The 24,702-nt window shown below is 50.0% G+C and overlaps 1 protein-coding gene across 4 annotated transcripts in view; it reads left to right on the top strand.

Annotated features, from left to right (window-relative positions):
- The first annotated feature begins 22,653 nt into the window (after positions 1 to 22,653).
- Positions 22,654 to 24,702, top strand: part of slc10a7 (solute carrier family 10 member 7) — a 352,662-nt gene continuing 350,613 nt past the window's right edge. For all 4 annotated transcript variants that reach the window (XM_078212292.1, XM_078212284.1, XM_078212300.1 and 1 more), the window contains exon 1: positions 22,654 to 22,873. In XM_078212292.1, coding sequence (XP_078068418.1) covers positions 22,774 to 22,873 — 100 coding nt within the window. In that variant the 5' untranslated portion in view covers positions 22,654 to 22,773. The remainder of the gene's footprint in view (positions 22,874 to 24,702) is intronic.

The raw sequence follows: 24,702 nt of genomic DNA, 5'->3' as shown, positions 1-24,702 counted from the left end.
AACCCCGACACGTGCACACTCACCCAACCCTGACACACACACACTCACCCAGACCCGACACGCGCACACTCACCCAACCCCGACACGCGCACACTCACTCAGACCCAACACATGCGCACACTCACCCAACCCCGATACACGCACACTCATCCAACCCCGACACGCACACACTCACCTAACCCCGATACACGACACTCACCCAACCCCGACACACGCACACACTCGCCCAACCCCGACACACGCACACTCACCCAACCCTGACACACGCACACTCACCTAAACCCGACATCTGCACACTCTCCCAACCCCGACACACGCACACTCACCCAGCCCTGACACACGCACTCACCCAACTCCAACACGCGCACACTCACCCAACCCCGACACACGCACACTCACCCAACCCTGACACACGCACTCACCCAACTCCAACACGCGCACACTCACCCAACCCTGACACACGCACACTCACCCAACCCCGACACACGCACACTCACCCAGACCCGACACACACACACTCACCCAACCCCAACACACGCACTCCCCCAACCCCAACACGCACACTCACCCAATCCCGATACACGCACACTCACCCAACCCTGACACACGCACTCACCCATACCCGGCACGTGCACACTCTCCCAACACCGACACGCGCACACTCACCCAACCACTACACGCGCACACTCACCCAACCACGACACGCGCACACTCACCCAACCCCGACACGCACACACTCACCCAACCCCGACACGCGCACACTCACCCAAACCTGACACACGCACACACTCACCCAACCCCGACACGCACACACTCACCCAACCCCGACACACGCACACTCACCCAGACCCGACACGCGCACACTCACCCAGACCCGACACGCGCACACTCACCCAACCCTGACACGCACACACTCACCCAACCCTGACACGCGCACACTCACCCAACCCCGACACACGCACTGACCCAACCCCGACGCACGCACTCACCCAACCCCGACACGCGCACACTCAACCAACCCCGACACACGCACACTCACCCAAACCTGACACACGCACACACTCACCCAACCCCGACACACGCACACTCACCCAAACCTGACACACGCACACACTCACCCAACCCCGACACGCGCACACTCACCCAACCCTGACACGCGCACAATCACCCAACCCCGACACACGAACACTCACCCAGACCCGACACACGAACACTCACCCAACCCCGACACACGCACTCACCCAACTCCAACACACACACTCACCCAACCCCGAGACACGCACACTCACCCAACCCTGACACACGCACACTCACCCAACCCCGACACGCACACACTCACCCAACCCCGACACGCACACACTCACCCAACCCCGACACGCACACACTCACCCAAACCTGACACATGCACACACTCACCCAACCCCGACTCGCACACACTCACCCAACCCCAACACACGCACACTCACCCAGACCCGACACGCGCACACTCACCCAACCCCGACACGCACACATTCACCCAACCCCGACACGCACACACTCACCCAACCCTGACACGCGCACACTCACCCAACCCCGACACACGCACTGACCCAACCCCGACGCACGCACTCACCCAACCCCGACACGCGCACACTTACCCAACCCCGACACGCGCACACTCACCCAACCCCGACACACGCACACTCACCCAAACCTGACACACGCACACACTCACCCAACCCCGACACGCACACACTCACCCAACCCCGACACGCACACACTCACCCAACTGTGACACGCGCACACTCACCCAAACCTGACACACGCACACACTCACCCAACCCCGACACGCACACGCTCACCCAACCCCGACACACGCACACTCACCCAATCGCGACACACGCACACTCACCCAGACCCGACACGTGCACACTCACCCAACCCCGACACGCGCACACTCTCCCAACCCTGACACGCACACACTCACCCAAACCTGACACACGCACACACTCACCCAACACCGACACGCGCACACTCACCCAACCCTGACACGCGCACACTCACCCAAACCTGACACACGCACACACTCACCCAACCCCGACACGCACACACTCACCCAACCCCGACACACGCACACTCACCCAATCCCGACACACGCACACTCACCCAGACCCGACACGCGCACACTCACCCAACCCCGACACACACACACTCACCCTACCCCAACAGACACTCACTCAACCCCAACATACACTCACTCCACCTGACATGCTCACTCTCATTCAACCCCGACACACACACACTGAACCCAACTTGCGCACACTCACCCAACCCTGACACGCGCACACTCACATACATGCGGAGTCTGTACGTGAGTGTCTGCATGGATTGTACTCTGCATGGATTTCCCCTGGGTGCTCCGGCTTCCTCCCGCAGTCCGAAAGGCATGCTGGTTAAGTGCATTGGCCATGCTAAATTCTGCCACAGTGTATCTGAACAGGCGCTGGTGTGTGGTGACTAGGGGATTGTCACAGTAACTTCACTGCAGTGTTAAGGTAAGCCTACTTATGACACTAATAAATAAACTTGAACTTAAAACACTCAACCCCAACATGTACACACTCACTCAACCCTGACAGTCACACTCTCACTCAGCCCTGACACACACACACATACACAAACACGACTGTGATACATATGCACAACTCCATCACACACATGCACAATCAACTCTGACACATACAGAATCCCTTCAGTGCAGAAGGAGGCCATTCAGCCTACTGAGTCTGCACCGATCAGTCTCACCTAGACCCTCTTCCCGCAACTCTACATATTTACCCCACTAATCCCCTGACACAAGGGTCAATTTAGCAATGGCCAATCAACCTAACCCACACACCTTTGGACTGTGGAAGGAAACCGGAGCACCCAGAGGAAACCCACGCAGACATGGGGAAAATGTGCAAACTCCACACAGACCCGAGGCTGGAATTGAACCCAGGTCCCTGGCACTGTGAGGCAGCAGTGCTAACCACTGTGCCACCGTGCCCTCTGACACATATACATTCTCAGCCCCCATACACCCACCCCCAAACACTGACACGCTCATTCCCACCACCCCCCCTCCCCCCCTGCCTCCACACACACACACACATTCATCCTTCACACACACATTCATTTCCCACACACACGCTCATTCTTCTCCCCATACACACACTCAAACCACCCCCACACACACAAACCATACTCACACCACCTCAATACACAGACTTGCCTCTCAGACACACACACACCCCCACACACACTCACCTCCCCACATACTCATCGCCAAACACAGATACATCCCCCACACACGCATCCTCTTCACTCCACACACACTCATCTTCCCATTCACCTCTGGCACACACCCTCACCCCTACACACACTCACACCCCCCACACATTCACTGACCACCAAACATTCATACGCTCATCTCCCTCCACACAGTCACTCCCCCTACACAAACTCACTCATCGCTCTCCATTCACTCACCCCATCTCCACTCACTCAGCCCCCTCCATTTTCTCACCCCCTTTCATTCAGTCATCCCCTTCACACACTAACTTTCCTCCACACACTCACCCTCCCCTCCACACACCCCTCTACACATACACTCACCCCCCTCCACACACACACACACACAGACTCAGCCGCCCCCACACACACATTCAACCGCCCTTCACACGTGCATACTAACCCCCACTGCACCCCCTCAACTCCACACACACAGCCCCCTTCCACACCCAAGGCTGAAATCGAACCCAGGTTCCTTGTGTTGTGAGACAGCAGTGCTAACCACTGTGCCGTCTGAGTGTGTGGAGGGAGGTGACTGTGTGGAGGGAGGGTGACTGTGTGGAGGGGGGTGACTGTGTGGAGGAGGATGAGTGTGTAGAGGGGGATGAGTGTGTGAAGGGTGGGTGAGTGTGTGGAGGGAGGGTGACGGTGTGGAGGGGGATGAGTGTGTGGAGGGGGATGAGTGTGTGGAGGGAGAGTGAGTGTGTGGAGGGAGAGTGAGTGTGTGGAGGGAGAGTGAGTGTATGGAGGGGGTGAGTGTATGGAGGGAGAGTCAGTGTATGGAGGGGGATAAGTGTGTGGAGGGACGGTGAGTGTGTGGGGGGGGTGAGTGTGTGGAGGGAGAGTGAGTGTGTGGAGGGGGGGTGAGTGTGTGGAGGGGGGGTGAGTGTGTGGAGGGACGGTGAGTGTGTGGAGGGAGGGTGAGTGTGTGGAGGGAGAGAGTGTGTGTGTGGAGGGAGAGTGAGTGTGTGGAGGGAGAGTGAGTGTGTGGAGGGAGAGTGAGTGTATGGAGGGGGATGAGTGTGTGGAGGGACGGTGAGTATGTGGGGGAGGTGAGTGTGTGGAGGGGGGGTGAGTGCGTGGAGGGAGAGTGAGTGTATGGAGGGGGGGTGAGTGTGTGGGGGTGGTGAGTGTGTGGGGGGTGGTGAGTGTGTGGGGGGGTGAGTGTGTGGAGGGAGAGTGAGTGTATGGAGGGGGGGTGAGTGTGTGGAGGGACGGTGAGTGTGTGGAGGGAGAGTGAGTGTGTGGAGGGAGAGTGAGTGTGTGGAGGGAGAGTGAGTGTATGGAGGGGGGTGAGTGTATGGAGGGAGAGTCAGTGTATGGAGGGGGATGAGTGTGTGGAGGGACGGTGAGTGTGTGGAGGGACGGTGAGTGTGTGGGGGGAGGGTGAGTGTGTGGAGGGAGAGAGTGTGTGTGTGGAGGGAGAGTGAGTGTGTGGAGGGAGGGTGAGTGTGTGGAGGGAGGGTGAGTGTGTGGAGGGAGAGTGAGTGTGTGGAGGGAGAGTGAGTGTATGGAGGGGGGGTGAGTGTGTGGAGGGAGAGTGAGTGTGTGGAGGGAGAGTGAGTGTATGGAGGGGGATGAGTGTGTGGAGGGACGGTGAGTATGTGGGGGAGGTGAGTGTGTGGAGGGGGGGTGAGTGCGTGGAGGGAGAGTGAGTGTATGGAGGGGGGGTGAGTGTGTGGAGGGACGGTGAGTATGTGGGGGTGGTGAGTGTATGGGGGGTGGTGAGTGTGTGGGGGGGGTGAGTGTGTGGAGGGAGAGTGAGTGTATGGAGGGGGGGTGAGTGTGTGGAGGGACGGTGAGTGTGTGGAGGGAGAGTGAGTGTGTGGAGGGAGAGTGAGTGTGTGGAGGGAGAGTGAGTGTGTGGAGGGGGGTGAGTGTGTGGAGGGGGGTGAGTGTGTAGAGGAGGAGAAGGGTGTATGAATGTTTGGTGGTGAGTGAATGTGTGGGGGTATGAACGTGTGTGGGGGGGATGCGTGTGTGTGGGGTGGTGAGGATGTGTGGGAGCAGTGAGTGTGTGCAGGGGGGTGATGTATGTGTGTGTGTGTGTGTGTGTGGGGGGGGGGGGGGTGATGAATAGAAACATAGAAAAACTACAGCACAAAACGGGCCCTTCGGCCCCACAAGTTGTGCCGAACATATCCCTACCTTTTAGGCCTACCTATAACCTTCCATCCTATTAAGTCCCATGTACTCATCCAGGAGTCTCTTAAAAGTCCCTATTGAGTTTGCCTCCACCACCACTGACGGCAGCCGATTCCACTCGCCCACCATCCTCTGTGTGAAAAACTTCCCCCTAACATTTCCCCTGTACCTACCCCCCAGCACCTTAAACCTGTGTCCTCTCGTAGCAGCTATTTCCACCCTGGGAAAAAGCCTTTGAGAGTCCACCCGATTTATGCCTCTCAACATCTTATATACCTCTATTAGGTCTCCTCTCATCCTACGTCTCTCCAAGGAGAAAAGACCAAGCTCCCTCAGCCTATCCTCATAAGGCACATAGTCCATGTCAGTACCAGCAATATTTGTAGAACGAGGGACAAGGTCCTGCAGGCAAATTTTAGGAAGCTAGGAAATAAACTAGCAAGCAGGACCTCAGAATTGAGGGGAATGATAGGACAACAAAGCCAGAGCTCCCTGGATAATGTAACCGAGAGAGTAAAAATAAAGCTGATAAAGGGTGTATGTGACAGGTTGAAATATAAGAGAGAAAGAGCCAGCCAGAATACAAAAGGTTCAGATGGGTAATGAGAAAAGAAGACCATCAAAGAAAGCGTATGAGAAGAGACTGGCAGCTAACATAAAACTATTTCAAAAGTCTTCCATTGGCATATAAATAGTAAAACACCGATGAAACGAGAATTGAGACTGATTAAGGACCAAGAGGAAGATTTTTTATGAAGGCAGAGCCTGGTAAGGCACAGAATGCTGCCAAAGTCATAATGAAAACAGAGGTAGTTAAGGCAATGGATGCACTAAAAATTGATAAAGAGGAGGTATTAGAAAGACTGGCTGTACTTAAGTGATAAGTCACTAGGACTAGATCAAATGCATTACAGATCACTGAGGGAAGTAGGGTGGAAATTGCAGAGGCACTGGTCATAATCCTCTTAGATGGAGGGTTGATGCCAGAGGATTGGAGAACTGTAAATGATACATCCTTGTTGGAAAGTGTGTAAAGGATAAGCCCAGAAAATACAGGCCAATCAGTTTAACCCCAGTGGTGGGTAAACTTTCAGAAATGATAATCTGGGACAAAATAAACAGACAAATATGGACTTGTTACATGTCTACATCAATGGGGACAAAGTAGAAATGGTCGAGAACTTCAAGTTTTTAGGTGTCCAGATCATCAACAAACTGTCCTGGTTCCCCCCCGCCATGCTGACACTATAGTTAAGAAAGCCCACCAACACCTACTTTCTCAGAAGACTAAGGAAATTTGGCATGTCAGCTACGACTCTCACCAACTTTTACAGATGCACCATAGAAAGCATTTTTTCTGGTTGTATCACGGCTTGGTATGGTTTCTGCTCTGTCCGAGACTGCAAGAAACTACAAAGGGTCGTGAATGAAGCCAAGTCCATCATGCAAACCAGCCTCCCATCCATTGTCTCTGTCTACACTTCCCGCTGCCTTGGAAAAACAACCAGCATAATTAAGGACCCCACACACCCCAGACATATTCGCTTCCATCTTATTCTGTCAGGAAAAAGATACAAATGTCTGAGGTCACGTACCAACCGACTCAAGAACAGCTTCTTCCCTGCTTGCCATCAGACTTTTAAATGGACCTACCTCGCATTAAGTTGATCTTTCTCTACACTCTAGCTATGACTGTAACACTACATTCTGCACTCTCTCCTTTCCTTCTCCATGAACAGTATGCTTTGTCTGTATCGCATACAAGATACAATACTTTTCACTTATACCAATACAGGTGACAATAATAAATGAAATCAAATCAAATCAAATTGTTAAGCAAAGGAAAGGCAGCACAGATTTATTAAGGACAAGATAAAAACAGAAATTGCTGGAAATACTCAGTAGGTCGTGCAGCATCTTTGGAGAGAAATGGACAACTGAGAAGCAAAATAAAACATCCATTCCTGGAATATGATGAAATGTTTGAGGACACAAAAGGCATTGGAACCACACATGAATGGCTGGAAGTGCATTACGATCTCTGTGGAGACCAATAACTTTAAAAAAGAGACCTGAACTTACTAGCTGAAAGAATGACATGGTAAGATTTCAGCTTTTAAAGATTTTACTGTAACAAATGACTTGGGTAAACATTTCTTTTGTAGGCAACTAATACATTCCCCTTTTACACTTATCACCCATTGTACTCTCCATGGAATTACAGTTCTTATAGCAATTGGTCCCAAGTTACTCCCAACTTCCCATATCCCCATTTTGCCACGCAGTGACTGAGTGATTGTCTCCAAGTGCATTCCTCAGTTTTCAGAGAGTTCCTTAAGTTCACCACCAGCAGTAAAGCCTATCCTGGTGGATTTTCCCAATCCCCCAGCCATGCCATGACAAATATCTTGGAATCCTTCGATGGCTGCAGAATGTGTCTCTTTGACGAATGACCGTCTCTCTCCCACATCTGGCTGTGGTAGTTTCCAAAGTCAAGCAGCCTCTTCTCTCTGCTGACCACTCAGAGCTGCAGACTGTCTGTGATGATCATTGATTTATAGGGAAGCCTGTAACCTGGGCCACGATTCTCCCATCGCGACCCACAACTTTTCTGTCAAGTTGCGGTGGGAGATGCGCGTCGCCGGCCTTGAACAGGGATTTGCTCATGCGCCGGGAACACATGCGCATCTCCCAGAGCCGGCGAACAGTCGCCAGTCAGACCACGCTGGAAACTGGCGGGAAGGCAGGTAAGTAATTTAAATCTTTTTTTAATATGTTATAAATATGCTTAGCAATTCATTATCGAGAACTTTCAGGTCCCGATCGAATTTCCCACCCCGCCAGGAGTACTTCAATCCGGCAGGGTTCAGACTGGCTCCCCACATTCGGGGAACCAACAGGAGACCCTGCTGGAATGAAGGGGGGCAATTGGGACCCAGGGGATCAGGCGACAGAGGGGGGTGCCCCCTGGCAGTGCCAGTCTGTGCCCCCTGGCACTGCCCAAGGGGCAAAGTTCCCATGACCAGGGGGGCACCTTAGCACTGCCCACCAGGCACGGGCAGTGCCAAGGGGGGGGGGGCAGGACCTATTGTGGGCGGGGCCTGGGGGGCAATCGGTGGGGGTGGGGGGTCCTGCTGCCACTCTGCAGACAGGATTAGTCTGGGATGGAGGGAGGGCAGTGATTGGGGCGGACTGGGGGGATGGTCTGCTGGGGGGCCTGCCTCCCGGGGAGGGGGGGGGGGGTGTCTGACCCCGGGGAGATCAGCGGGGTGGGGGGTCTGTTGGGGAGAAGTGGGTGGGGGGATTGCCACTGCTGGGGGGGGGGGGCGGCTGGGCTGTGCATCGGGGTGCTCTGGGACGGGGGGGGGGTCAGGGCTGGCTCGGGAATTGTTGTGGGGGTCGCGATCCGGCCGTGGGGGGGGGGGGGGGGGCTGGAGCGGCAGCGCTGCGAGGATCCTGGGCTGCCAGCATTTGAGCTGGCCAGCAAACGGGGAGTCTGACAGATCAGGGCCACTGCGCATACGCAGACTTCCAGAACTGTCAGACTGCAGCACGGAGAGGCCCCACCGTCTGGGTTTTTAATGATATTCACGACTGGGACCTCTGCAGTGCACAGAGTGCGGAGATTCAGGTGAGAGGTTGAACTGACAGAACAGTCGGGATTAAGAACAGTTTTCCTGCCAATTCAGCACTTTTAGGAGAATCGCCCTCCCGATCTCAAAGATAGCTTTCTCTGCTCTATGTTTTCTTCGTGCAGCATTGTGGGAGAATCTCACGTCAGGGCATGCATGGGATTCGCACATGCCTTCCCGCCACACGCGTATCTCCCAGCACCTTATTTCCGGCGCCATCTGATTCACGCTGAAAACCAGCAGGAACACCAGGTAACTACTTTACATCTTATTTTAATGTTATTTCAATGTGATTCGCGGGCCCGGGGCTGAATTCTCCGGGCCCCCTAGCCTCTCCCACCCCACTATTTCACTCCAGCAGGGATTACCCTAGCTCCCCACTTTAGGGGAACTAGCAGCCTGACCCCGCTGGAGTGAAGGGGGACAATCAGGGGCTCGGGTGGTGAGGAGGGCCCTGTGGCATTGCCCAAGGGGCATAGTGTCCATGCCCGGGGAACCTTGGCACTGCCCACCGGGCATTGGGCAGTGCCAAGGAGGCGGGATCAATGAGGGCAGGGCCTGATGGGGTGGCAGGGCCTAGGGGGCAATCGGTGAGGGGGGGGGGGTCCCGCTGCCATTTTGCATAAGAATCAATGGGGGCTGGAGGGAGGGCAGTGATCAGGGGGCGGTCAGGAGGGGGGTCAGCCAATGGGGAGGGGGGGTTCTGCCAGGAAGGGGCCACCTGCTTGGGTGATCGTCACTGTTTGGGGTGGGTGGGGGGGGGGGGGAGGCAGGCAGCTTTGGAGATCGGGGCGGTCCGGGATGGAGGGGATCAAGGCTGGCCCAGGAATGGTTGGGGGTGGCCACAATCGAGCCATGGGGGGTGTCGGGGGAGGGGGGGGCACGGGGGGCAGCACTATGGAGGTTCCAGGCTGGCCAGTGATCGAGCTGGCCAGCAAATGGGAGACTGTCAGTTCGGGGCCACTGCTTATGCGCAGAGGCTCGCTGGTTTCAGCCTTCCGAGTGGAAATAGGCCCCACCCCCTGAAATCTAATGATATTCACACTGGTGTCCTCTGCAGTGCACAGAGTGTGGGAGATTCTAGTCTGAACTCCCACTGAAAAAAACAGCATGAATTACTCCAGTTTTCCCGCGAATTCAACACTGAGGGCAGAATTCTACGAGACTTTTTCTAAGCGTCGGGCGGGCAAACTGGGAGAGTTCTGGATTTGTTTTTGGGATGCTTTTTCACGCCCAATCATATGCACTCGGTCTGCAAATTTTTGGGCAAGCCCGTTTCTCACCACAGAAGGCAGTGGGCAGGGCTTAATGCGCCCGAAAGCCTGCAGCTCCGGTCGGAGCCTCCAACTGTGGCATGCACAAGAAAAAATAAATAAAGCAGCTCCCCTGCTGGATCCCTCCCAGGCCAGTTACAGCCTCCCCCTGGCCCCCACAGACATTGGACCTCCGCCCAACATTATTGACCCCCTTACATACCCCCCCCCCCAACCCCGGACCCACTTGCACATGGCCCCCATCACCCCCTGGCCCCAATGGCTGTCTGACACGACCCTCTCTTCCTCTCTCTCCCCTGCCCCCAATCATCATAGAGGCACAAATTCAACCACCCTTCCCCATCAGTATACCTGCAAGTGCTCACCTGGCTTCCCCTCAATGGTAATAAGCAAACTCCATTTAACTTGCTGGGATGCTCGCCCAAACCGCCTGCAGCTGATCTGCCCTAACAAGGGACAGCTCCATAAAAACCCCTAGGATGGACAGACAGGCGGGCAGCGCAGGAGGAAATGGTGTCGAGGAAGGCAGCTCTCAGATTTTCTGAATCTGACCTGGCCAGGTTGCTGGACCAGGTTAAAGTCCAACAGGTTTATTTGGTAGCAGATGCCACTAGCTTTCGGAGCGCTGCTCCTTCGTCAGGTGGAGTGGAGATCTGCTCACAAACAGGGCATACAGAGACACAAACTCAATTTACAGAATAATGATTGGAATGCAGATTTAACAGATAATCAAGTCTTAAAGGTACAAACAATGTGAATGGAGGGAGCATTAAGCACAGGTTAAAGAGATGTGTATTGTCTCCAGACAGGACAGCCAGTGAGATTCTGCAAGTCCAGACAAGCTGTGGGGGTTACAGATAGTGTGACATGAACCCAAGATCCCGGTTGAGGCCATCCTCATGTGTGCGGAACTTGGCTATCAGTTTCTGCTCAGCGACTCTGCGCTGTCATGTGTTGTGAAGGCCGCCTGGAGAACGCTTACGCGAAGATCAGAGGCCGAATGCCCGTGACTGCTGAAGTGCTCCCCAACAGGAAGAGAACAGTCTTGCCTGGTGATTGTCAAGCTGTGTTCATTCATCCGTTGTCGTAGCGTCTGCATGGTTTCCCCAATGTACCATGCCATGGGACATCCTTTCCTGCAGCGTATCAGGTAGACAACGTTGGCCGAGTTGCAAGAGTATGTACCGTGTACCTGGTAGATGGTGTTCTCACGTGAGATGATGGCATCTGTGTCGATGATCCGGCACGTCTTGCAGAGGTTGCTGTGGCAGGGTTGTGTGGTGTTGTGGTCACTGTTCTCCTGAAGGCTGGGTAGTTTGCTGCGGACAATGGTCTGTTTGAGGTTGTGCAGTTGTTTGAAGGCAAGAAGTGGGGGTGTGGGGATGGCCTTGGCGAGATGTTCGTCTTCATCAATGACATGTTGAAGGCTCCGGAGGAGATGCCGTAGCTTCTCCGCTCCGGGGAAGTACTGGACGACGAAGGGTACTTTGTCCACCGTGTCCCGTGTTTGTCTTCTGAGGAGGTCGGTGCGGTTTTTCGCTGTGGCGCGTCGGAACTGTTGATCGATGAGTCGAGCGCCATATCCTGTTCTTATGAGGGCATCTTTCAGCGTCTGGAGGTGTCTGTTGCGATCCTCCTCATCCGAGCAGATCCTGTGTATACGGAGGGCTTGGCCATAGGGGATGGCTTCTTTGTTTAGGGTGGAAGCTGGAGAAGTAGAGCATCGTGAAGTTATCCGTGGGCTTGCGGTATAGTGAGGTGCTGAGGTGACCGTCCTTAATGGAGATGCATGTGTCCAAGAATGCAACCGATGTTAAACTTACTGTGTTTACCCCAGTCCAACGCCGGCATCTCCACATCAGGTTGCTGGACACAGTGGAGGCAAGACGGGACACACTCTTCCCCCCAGCAGGACGTCATCCTAGGGGAAGTGACAGAGAAAAAGCCTGGGAGGCAGTGGCCATATCTATGAGTGCCATGGCACTGGCCAGGAGAACCGGCAAGCAGTGTCGCAAGAAGATAAATTACCTCATCCGGGCAGCAAGGGTGAGTGTTTAACCCCATCTAGCATCTTCCCCCAAATCACCCCCAGATCTCTCCACCCCAGCACCCTGCATGCTTTCAGCCCCTGACCCCCAAGCACTTCCTTCCTCCTCCCCTCCCCGCCACCCCCCCCCCCCCCCCCCCCCCGCCCCAGGAGTACCACAGCGCTTGCCCCCTGATACTCTGCAGGAGTCACGCCATCAGGTTTTTCATGGCTCCTTCTATTCCCAGAGGAGAAGAATGCCCATAACCACCGGAGAGGGTGAAGACAGGGGGTGGTGAGCCTGATCTCCAAGTCCTCAATCCCTTTGAGGAGCGGGCGCTGAAGCTTGTGGGAAAGGAGGACATCCGGACCATCAGTAACAGCATGATCGGGCTGGAGTCTAGGAGTGAGCACCTGTCAATCCTCCACTCAATTTGAGTCAATTACTGGGGGGCATAAGTTTAAAGTGCGAGGGACAAGGTTTGAAGGAGATGTACAAGGCAAGTTTTTTACACAGAAGGGTTGTGGGTGCCTGGAATTCACTGCCAGGGGAGGTAGTGGAAGCAGTAGAAATGGCAGAGGTGCTTAATGAGTATTTTGCCTCGGTTTTCACAGAGGAGAAGGACCTGGGTGGATGTACTGCGGGCTTGCGGTGGACTGAAAAGATTGAGTATGTGGACTTTAACAAAGGTTGTGCTGGAATCTTTGAATGGCATCAAGATAGATAAGTCGCCAGGTCTGAATGGGATGTACCCCAGGTTACTGTGGGAGGCGAGGAAAGAGATTGCAGAGCCTCTGGCGATGATCTTTGCATCGTCGATGGAGACGGGAGTGGTGCCGGAGGATTGGAGGATTTTGGATGTGGTTCCTATTTTCAAGAAGGGGAATAGGGATAGCCCAGGAAATTACCGACCGGTGAGTCTAACCTCAGTGGTTGGTAAGCTGATGGAGAAGATCCTGAGGGACAAGAGTTTTGAGCATTTAGAGAGGTTTAGTATGCTCAAGAATACTCAGCATGGCTTTGTCAAAGGCAGATCGTGCCTTACGAGCCTGGTGGAGTTCTTCGAAAATGTGACTAAACACATTGACGAAGGGAAAGCGGTAGGCGTGGTTTATATGGATTTTAGCAAGGCGTTCGATAAGGTCCCCCATGCAAGGCTTCTAGAAAAAGTGAGAGGGCATGGGATCCAAGGGGCTGCTGCCCTGTGGATCCAGAACTGGCTTGCCCAAAGGAGGCAGAGAGTGGGCCACAGCTGAGGGCCTCAACAGGCTTCTCAAGATTCTGCAGACCATGGCTGAGAGGCTCAAGAGCTTGCAGGAGACCCAGCAGAACAGCGCTGAGACACAGCAGGCTATTGCAGCAGCCCTTGAGAACGTGGCCCAGTCACAGAGGGTCATGGCTGAGGAGCTGCAGAGCGTGGCCCATTCTCAGAGGGCACTTGTTGCTGCCATTGACAGGTGGTCCCCGACTCAGAGTGCCATCGCAGAAGGCTCAACCACCATGGTTAGAATGCAGATGGTTCTCCAGGATTTGCAGGACTAGGTGACGCCGGAGCTTCTGGAGCTCACTGCAGAAGGACCAGCATCCCATGGAGTGACCCAGGGGCCCACAGGAACCCCGAGGGAGGAGGAAGGGTTGTAACCCATGCTGGGGCCTTCCACGCAGGAGACAGCGACTGAGGCTACACCTTCTGACTCCCCCCTGCCTGACATTGGGGCATCTCAGGGGCAGCGGGATGGAGAGGGTGTCATGGAAATGTCCCAGACACCTGGAAGCCGGCCAGGGCCCTCAAGGCCCAAGCCCTCCAGAGGACGATCGCCAAGGGCATCACAGGCCACAATAGACAGCTGGTAACCTCCACCTCCAATGTACTTCCTGGGGAGACACTGAGACATAGCAGTAGGCCACGTAATGTTAGGAAGTTGTAGTGGCACTAAGATTGCACTCGTTAGATAGAATAGTTATCCACTTTAAAGTCTCATGTTCACATATTTGCATGTTATTACTTATCGTTAAGACACTTTTATTGGTACAAATAAATGTCTTTTCACCACCGACCTATGACTAATTTGTCTCAGATTTGTCTCCAACAGGAAAGTTCTTACCCCAGAGGGAACCTGCATGTTGATGTCAGGGGGGAAGCACCACGCTGAGAAAATGAAGGTGCTCACAGAAATCATTGGCTACAACAGATGACATCTTACTAGACGGTGGTGTTCTGCCAGCTAGATCCAAAATAATCATACCCAAATGGTGCAGAAAGAAATTCTCTAAATGATACATAAATGCCACATGGGAATGGAGAAGCAATAGCTCAGAGCTCGATCAGCAGTGCATTGGATAGGCATCTATAAAGACATCAAAAGAATGGTTTCTACATGCAAGGTTTGCCAGGAAACAGAAATACACAGTAGAAAGGAGATGACACCCAGACCATGGCATACTTTGGGAGCCGATTTATTCACATACAACCAAGATTCTTATCTCACTATGGTATCTCATAGTCACAGACTACTACTCAAAATTCCCTTTTACCTGAAAGGTGAAAAATTTGAGAGCTACAATAATCATCTCAGCAGTATGAGTTCACTGAGCAAGGGATTCCTAAAAAAATAATATGTGACAATGGAACCGAATTCATCTCCAGCAATTTAAGGAATTCACTGAATAGTGTGGGTTCAACATCACCAGCTCATCACCATTTTATCTAAGGGGGCATGGGTTTATAGAAAAATACATCCAGTCAAGAGAATCTTCACAAAATGCTGAGAGACGATAGAAGACCCAAACTTTGTTTTATTGTTACTCTGATCTACAACTGTCAAGGTTGACTTGAAATTGGTTGCAGAGCTGTTAAGAAAGTATAAGTAAAGTTTGCCAAGCAGAGTACTCTCTCAAAGTAACCAGGAGAAATTAAGACGGCAACTCACTGATGCACAGGTAGAAGAAGGTCAACACTTAAACAAACGTGCTAAATTCCTACCTGAGCTGTGCATGTCCAGGATCCAATCATAAAAACTTAGAAGCCAGCAACAGTTGCTTGTGAAGCTGTGAGTGCAAGATTTATACATCATTGAGACTGAAATTGGTAAGCAAATGAGAAGGAACAGAATCTGCATTTGAATCTACACAGGAACTGGGGAAGCAGAAAAGATCATCAGCGACATCAACAGCATCACAAACAAGCAGTAGAACATCAAAACTGTCACCAGCAAGTGACACAACATTAGTGATGTCCAGCACGATTTCTACAACACTAGGAGCAACATGCACAACGTCACCTTCGCAGTGGTCACGAAGACCATTGAATGCCAAATGCACAAGATGGAGGTACATCATCTTCCAACCTAAGCCAGTGTTTCCCAAACATTTCTGGCAATGGAACCCTTTTGATCTCCCAATAGTACTGATGGAACCCCTGAGAAACATTCTTATTATTGTATTGAAGAGTTAAACCAGAAAAAATTAATTGTTTTTGAGCAATAGGGACAAACGAAAAAAAACCTAATTTATGGAGGTCTTTTCTCATTTGTATATGTGCACATATATTATAATTTAAAAGTTCTTATTAAAAAAGTACTTTAGTCTAACCTGTTTGTCATTTTAATGGGAAGGGTAATTCTGCTCTTTTGTTTCAGTTTGTTTATGAAAGGAGTGCTGCTGAAAAGCTAGATTCTCATATCATTCTCATATGGCGGCACGGTAGCACAGTGGTTAGCACTGCTGCTTCACAGCTCCAGGGTCCCGGGTTCGATTCCCGGCTCGGGTCACTGTCTGTGTGGAGTTTGCACATTCTCCTCGTGTCTGCGTGGGTTTCCTCCGGGTGCTCCGGTTTCCTCCCACAGTCCAAAGATGTGCGGGTTAGGTTGATTGGCCAGGTTAAAAATTGCCCCTTTGAGTCCTGAGATGCGTAGGTTAGAGGGATTAGCAGGTAAAATATGTGGGGGTAGGGCCTGGGTGGGATTGTGGTCGGTGCAGACTCGAATGGCCTCCTTCTGCACTGTAGGGTTTCTATGATTCTATGATATGTATTATCACTAGACTATCAATCCAGAGACTCTGGTTTGAAAGCTGCTATGGCAGATGGTGGAATCAGAATTCAATAAAAAATATCTGGAATTAAGATAATCATGAAACCATTGCCAATTGTTGTAAAGACCCATGTGATTCACTAATGTCCTTTAGGGAAGAAAATCTGCCGTCCTTATCTGGTCTGGCCTACATGTGCTCCAGAGCCACAGCAAAGTGGTTGACTCTCAACTGCCCTCGGGCAACTAGGGATGGGCAATAAATGCTGGCCAGCCAGTGATGCCCAAGTACCACAAATGAATAAAGAAATCAGACATACATACACAATACACATAAACACATGCATGCACATGCTCTCACCTCTCTCAGACACACACGCGCTCTCATCTCTCTCTCGCACACCTCTCTTTCCCACATACACACACCCTCACCTCTCTCTCCCCCTATTCATACACACACACAGACACTGACACTCTCACCTCTCTAACACAAATACACACTGACATACTCGAAACCTCTCTTTCACATGCCGGTGATCCCCATTTGCCCTGCACCCCAACCCTCACCCCGTTTTTTTACCTTGTGAAAGGGTTAAAATAACCCAAGCTCAAATATCACACAAGTTGCTAAATTCTCAAGACTACACAGGCTGAGAATCACTGATGGGAAACCATTTGTCTTAGCTCAGACTTTCTACAGGTAACAGTCAAGGATCATTGCTGTATAAATTATAAGGAACGCTTTACTTACACACTTTGCACAAAAACGTAATTGAATGCTGTGTAGCTGCAACTTGTGTGTGCATTAAAACACGGAAAATGGGCAAGGGAGTTGATACACCACTGGTAAAACATATTGCTATCATACCTATGTCTGGAAGTTAATAGATAAACAGAGAAAAATACATGCTTGGTGATACTATAATTCAGTGGATGTGCTCATATTATAAACAAAAACAGAAAATGCTGTAATATCTCAGCAGGTCTGACAGCAACTGTGGAGAGAGAATAGAGCCAACGTTTCAAGCTCTGACAAAGGATCATCCAGACTCGAGATTTTCCAGCATTTTCTGTTTTTGTTTCAGATTCCAAAAGCCACAGTATTTTATTTTTAGTTTTGCTCAAATTTTAATTGGACAACTATATTCATATGTTACATATTATGCAACCCTAATTATTAGCTGTGAGTGGATATAGATTTTTTTTCAACAAATGTATACTTTTGATTGGTATATGTTAATTGCTTGTAGTTGAGTCTGAAGGTATAATTGCTAAAGAATTTCTTTGTTTCAGAAGTCCGTGAGCCCCTAGTGGCCGCAGGCTGCCTTCCTATAGTTGGAATAAAAGATTTTGAACTGACACTCTGAGTATCGCCTGGTCAATTATGAGTGAGGTAGCTATAGTCAAATAGTGTGAAACTCCCACAACACCTTGCCAGGCTATCACTCTCACTCTGAAGCCTGCTTCCCCCAGTCCAAGTCCCATGTTCCCCACTCCCACTCCAGGGCCTGCCTCCCCCATTCCAAGGCCCACTTTACCCACTCCTGCTCCGAGGCCCACTTCCCTCATTTCTACTCCACTGTCCCTGTCATTCCGCTGTCCACTCTTGCTCTTATCTAGAAATTTGAAGACTGAGTTTCAAGCTGTTTCTAGCTCTTCCTATTGAAAGCTGATTCTGGAGAAGCCAGCCCCTGATTGGACAAGCAGCATCCTGGTATTTTTCAAATTTGATTTATCAGCCTGGCTGACTGCAGATCCCCTGGAACCCAGTTTGGGAACCCCTGACCTAAGTGATTCTGTAAATAAAGTTTCTCAGAGAAAAGAAAGCAAACTATAAATCACTCATGAAGATTTCAGTTTATTCCCAAAGTTGGATTGTAGTGTTTCTTTAGGGGAAAAAAATGATAGGAACTTGCGCTGATGAAGCATAATTTTAAAAGAAAGAGGGATGTTAATGTTGTTATATTATTGGTAAAGAGCGAGGAACTAATTGTTATGTGAATATATATATCCCGGAGTAGGGGATATAGGGCACAGTGGTTAGCATTGCTGCCTCACAGTGCCAGGGACCCAGGTTTGATTCCGGTCTTGGCCATTGTCTGTGTGGCGTTTGCAGTTTCTCCCCGTTTCTGTGGGGATTTCCTCCGGGTGCTCCCATTTCCTCCCACAGTCCAAAGATGTACAGATAGGTTGATTGGCCATGCTAAAATTGACCTTAGTGTTGGGATTAGCAAGGTAAATGTGAGGGGTTAGGAGAATAGAGCCTGGATGGGCTTGTGGACAGTACAGAATTGATGGGCCGAATGGTCCTCCTCTGTACTGTGGGGATTCTATGAGTACGTGGTCGCACTGTGGTCCAACAGCCACATGGAAAACAGCAAGAAATATATTAGTGAAGTTCCAGTATTTTAAGTGTAAAGTGTGATTATTTTGAACTTATGGGAATATGGGAACAAGAAGTCTGTAGAAGACCTAACAATGATGTCCAGGGTAACCAACTCTGAGCAGGAAAAATGGATAGTTCGCTGGATAAGTGAGGATGGGGGGGGGAGGGGTGCTAGAAAAGTGGAGAAACGGAGGTGGAGATGTTGATGAAACTGGATGAGTGGGAGGTGGGACTGAAGGACAGGGGGTGAGGTTCTGGTGAGACCACTGGAAGGCCATCCCAAAGCACCTTGCAACTCAGGCCTGCCCAGACTGCCCTGGTTCTACCCCCCAGTACCACATATCTGCCCGGGCCTGTGCTGGTTCCAGACTTTGGCCTCAGAGTGCCACCACTGGATCCAACGTTCTGTATCAGCCTGAGTCACGTCTGAGTGCTACACCTGCTGGACTCCTAATTGGCTCCACCCCTCCGTCCATTTTTGATTTGATTTGATTTATTATTGTCACATGTATTAACATACAGTGAAAAGTATTGTTTCTTGCGCACTATACGAACAAAGCATACCATTCATAGAGAAGGAAATGAGACAGTGCAGAATGTAATGTTACAGTCATAGCTAGGGTGTAGAGAAAAATCAACTTAATGCGAGGTAGATCCATTCAAAAGTCTGACAGCAGCAGGGAAAAAGCTGTTCTTGCGTCCCTGCCTGCCAAAGCTGGACAAGAACACAAGATGTTGGAACAGACTCTTAATGGAGAGTGCCAGCCAGTGCCGTTACTCCCTCATGGCTAAGGGTGTGCGCACGTGCACTGTGTTGGCTATGGACTGCTCATGCACAGCAGCACAGTGTGTGGACATAGAAACTCGGAGTGCCCTTTATGAAGGTATCTGGGACAAATGGCGTCCAGGGAAGCCCATGCCTGGGAGGTGGGACATCTAACTAAACTCCAGGACAATCCCAGAAAATCTTGGATAGTCAGTCATCCTGACAACATCCTATCACTGCAAAAATAGTGAATAATATTTTTAGACAATAAAACAAGCTGTTAAAGACTCTTAAGGTGTTCAGAAGTTTAGAAAAAGTTAATTGTAACAATTATATTTACATGGAGGCATTGCATATTTTTAAAGAGAGAAAAAATTAGGGACTAATTGATGGAAAAGGTCCTTAGGGATGGGATTTATGACCATTTAGAAAGATGCGGATTAATCCGGGATAGTCAGCGCGGATTAATCCGGGATATTCAGCACGGATTCGTGAAGGGCAAGTCGTGCCTCACAAATTTGATTGAATTTTTTGAGGAGGTAACTAAGTGTATTGATGAAAGTAGGGCAGTTGATGTCATATACATGGATTTTAATAAGGCGTTTGATAAGGTCCCCCATGGTCGGCTTATGATGAAAGTAAGGAGGTGTGGGATAGAGGGAAAGTTGGCCGATTGGATAGGTAACTGGCTATCTGATCATAGAAATCGTAGAAACCCTACAGTGCAGGAGGAGGCCATTCGGCCCATCAAGTCTGCACCGACCACAATCCCACCCAAGCCCTACCCCCACATATTTACCCACTAATACCTCTAACCTACGCATCTCAGGACTCTAAGGGGCAATTTTTAACCTGGCCAATCAACCTAACCCGCACATCTTTGGACAGTGGGAGGAAACCGGAGCACCCGGAGGAAACCCACGCAGACACGAGGAGAATGTGCAAACTCCACACAGACAGTGACCCGAGCCGGGAACCGAACCCGGGACCCTGGAGCTGTGAAGCAGCAGTGCTAACCACTGTGCTACCGTGATCGAAGACAGAGGGTGGTGGTGGATGGAAAATTTTCGGACTGGAGGCAGGTTGCTAGCGGAGTGCCACAGGGATCAGTTCTTGGTCCTCTGCTCTTTGTGATTTTTATTAATGACTTAGAGGAGGGGGCTGAAGGGTGGATCGGTAAATTTGCTGATGACACCAAGATTGGTGGAGTAGTGGATGAGGTGGAGGGCTGTTGTAGGCTGCAAAGAGACATAGATAGGATGCAAAGCTGGGCTGAAAAATGGCAAATGGAGTTTAACCCTGATAAATGTGAGGTGATTCATTTTGGTAGGACTAATTTAAATGTGGATTACAGGGTCAAAGGTAGGGTTCTGAAGACTGTGGAGGAACAGAGAGATCTTGGGGTCCATAGCCACAGATCTCTAAAGGTTGCCACTCAAGTGGAGAGAGCTGTGAAGGAGGCCTATAGTGTGTTAGCTTTTATTAACAGGGGGTTGGAGTTTAAGAGCCGTGGGGTTATGCTGCAACTGTACAGGACCTTGGTGAGGCCACATTTGGAATATTATGTGCAGTTCTGGTCACCTCACTATAAGAAGGATGTGGAAGCGCTGGAAAGAGTGCAGAGGAGATTTACCAGGATGCTGCCTGGTTTGGAGGGTAGGTCTTATGAGGAAAGGTTGAGGGAGCTAGGGCTGTTCTCTCTGGAGCGGAGGAGGCTGAGGGGAGACTTAATAGAGGTTTATAAAATGATGAAGGGGATAGATAGAATGAACATTCAAAGACTATTTCCTCGGGTGGATGGAGCTATTACAAGGGGGCATAACTATAGGGTTCATGGTGGGAGATATAGGAAGGATATCAGAGGTAGGTTCTTTACGCAGAGTGGTTGGGGTGTGGAATGGACTGCCTGCAGTGATAGTGGAGTCAGACACTTTAGGAAAATTTAAGCGGTTATTGGATAGGCATATGGAGCACACCAGGATGATAGGGAGTGGGATAGCTTGATCTTGGTTTCAGATAAAGCTCGGCACAACATCGTGGGCCGAAGGGCCTGTTCTGTGCTGTACTGTTCTGAGTTCTGATTGTTCTGATAATGTACCTCCCAGTTGTCCCCACTGTTGGGGGTGCAATAATGTCACAGTCCATCAGCCACATGGAAAGATGCAAGAAATAAACTTGATGAAGCTCCAGCATTTTGTATCTAAAAAGTGTGATTATTTTGAATTTCTGGGGAAACAAGTCATTAGATGCCTGCACACATGCTTAGAATATAAGATCAGGGATGGGTGGGAGCTAAGCAGAGATTGATAAATATGTCATGAATACAAGACAAAGGGAGTGTTAATGGTAACATTAAAGACTAAAGAAGGTGCTGATAGTGGTATAACCTTTATGCCCATTATGCTCCATCTTCTTCATCCCCTTCCAACTGTATCCGTTATGGGTAGCACAGTGGCAAGTACAGCTGCCTGGATTCAGCCTTGGGTGACTTGTGGAATTTGCACGTTCTCCTTGCGTCTGCATGGATTTCCTCTGGGTACTCCAGTTTCCTCCTCCAGTCCAAAGAGGTGTAGGTTAGGTTGATTGGCCATGCTAATTTGCCCCTTCGTGTCCAAAAATATGTGTGTGTGGGGGGGGGGGGGGGTAGCCATGGTAAATATGTGGGGTTATGGGGATAAGGTCTGGGTAAGATGCTCTTTTGGAAAGTCAGTAAAGACTCAATGGGTCAAATGACCTGCGTCTGCACTGTCGGTATTCTATGATTATAAATTTCCATTTCTGATTGCAAGTGATCACATTTCTACTACCCCCCTTCAGCTGTGAAGATGTCATATAGACTCAAAACCTGTTACTCTCTCCACAAATGCTGCCAGACTTGCTGAGTTTTTCCAGCATTTTCTGTCTTATTTCAGATTTCCAGCATCCGTGTTATTTTGTTTTCATTATTACTCAGTATGGGGTTGTAGTTATTATCTGAGAAACAAACCTCTCTTCAAAAAGGTCGACTTTCCTTTCCTCTAGCTCCTCCTCTGTCCAGCCCCTGCTTCCTCTCTGAATGACGCTGTTGCTGCCGGTGACACAGTGGAACCGGAATAGGACTGACGTGGAGCCGGAGCCGGAGACTCCGGGAGTGGGCGCGTGCGGGGGAACCTGGGGTGAGATAGCGAGCGACGGTTGGGGGCCCGCGCGCCACCTGAGAGGCCATGGGGCTACTCGAGCGCGCCCGGAAGCAGTGGTTCCTGGTGGCCATCGTGCTGGCGATCACCTCGGCTAAACTGCAGCCTTCTGTGGGAATGCATGGAGGTGAGTTTTAACACCCAGTCAGAAGGAACCTGGCCGTTTCAGCAGAACATAACCGGCACAGGGTGACTTTGAGGGAGTGATTTACCCTCGCGTGTACGGCTGGAGCTCTTCTGATACCTGGTTGTAGAAGAACCATTGCTTTTGAATTTCCTTGTGCATTCTGTGCACAAGACACAAACCTTGCACATGACACATTGCTAACTCACTTCCGTGTTTTGCTTACTGCAGTATTATGTTCATGTATTAAAACATCCGAATCTGAGAAGAGATGCATCCGTCTACAATATTATGTTAAGCCAACATGGCGGTGGTTATATTTTTAATTATAAGGGATGCCATGACTAACTTTCAATGTCCTGAGATAAATGTGGACTATGTTTAAAATCGCCGACTTTTTGCGTTTTTGAGGTACTGTATTTTTAATAACTTAAACACTCTCGTAATGCTGCACAGTAGTCCGTACTAAAAAAATGTGATAAATTGATTTCCTATTTTGAATGTAATGCCAGAATCTGACATTTATTAAACTGCTGATAGAATATTATCCATCTAATCGAGAAATCATTGTATTCATCTGATACATGTGGAGGATATAACTTTACCTTGCATATTTTCTTTGGAGTAAAATTATGATGGGGGGTCTTGAACCACGATGTAATTTAAAATAAAATTAATTTTCCTTCATACACGTAAGAGTGCTAACTTGGTTAAAAAAATGATTAAAACATGTGAAACTGGGTTTATCACAAAAAATAAACATTTTAATCTATATCGGTCCACCATCTAAGTAACATGATTTATTGAAATTTATTTTTTTAAAAACACAATTTTCTCGTTATATTGGGGTCCAGTAATCACATTTTAATACATTGAAATAAAAATTCAATTTAAAAGCTTTTAAGAACATAGGGCAAGAGTGGAGCATGCAATTCCTCAAAATGTGTTCTGCCATTTAATAAGATAGTGGCTGATCTTGAATCTCAACTCCATTTCTCACCTGATCCTCATATCCCTTGATTCCAAATATCTATAGATATATAAGCATCCACAATTCTCTCAAGTAAATAATTCCAAAGAATCCTAATCCTGAGAACGAAGAAATTTCCCCATCACAGTCTGACTAATTGACCTTTTATTCTGAAACTATGCAGCTAGGTGAAAGAGCTTGTCAGAGAGGAGCCTGTTATGCTCTCTGATTCGTGTATGTCTCAATAAGATCACCTCTCTTCTAAACTCCACAGAATATAGGTCCCACTTTACTCAATCTCATCTCACAAGAAAACCTTACCGCAGGAATCATGAAATGGCCTCGCAAGGCACTCCGTTCAAGGGCAATAAATGTGGGCGGCACGGTAGCACAGTGGTTAGCACTGCTGCTTCACAGCTCCAGGGACCTAGGTTTGATTCCCGGCTTGGGTCACTGTCTGTGTGGAGTTTGCACATTCTCCTCGTGTCTGCATGGGTTTCCTCCGGGTGCTCCGGTTTCCTCCCACTGTCCAAAGATGTGCGGGTTAGGTTGATTGGCCAAGCTAAAATTGCCCTTAGTGTCCAGGGATGCGTAGGTTAGAGGGATTAGTGGGTAAATATGTAGGGGTGTGGGTATAGGGCCTGGGTGGGATTGTGGTCGGTGCAGACTCGATGGGCCGAATGGCCTCTTTCTGTACTGTAGGGATTCTAAGAATCAATTTAGTGAATCTTTGATGCAACCTCTCCAAGTTCAATATATATTTCCATAGCTATGGAGACAAACTGTATACAGTATTTCAGATGTATTCTCAACAAAACTCTGCATAATTACAAGATTTCCTACCTCTTGTACTCCAACCCCC

The sequence above is a fragment of the Mustelus asterias genome, chromosome 1 (genome assembly GCF_964213995.1).
Source record: "Mustelus asterias chromosome 1, sMusAst1.hap1.1, whole genome shotgun sequence".
Taxonomy (NCBI): Eukaryota; Metazoa; Chordata; class Chondrichthyes; order Carcharhiniformes; family Triakidae; genus Mustelus; species Mustelus asterias.
Note: the sequence above shows the minus strand (reverse complement) of the source record. Positions and strands in the feature narration are given on the sequence as shown.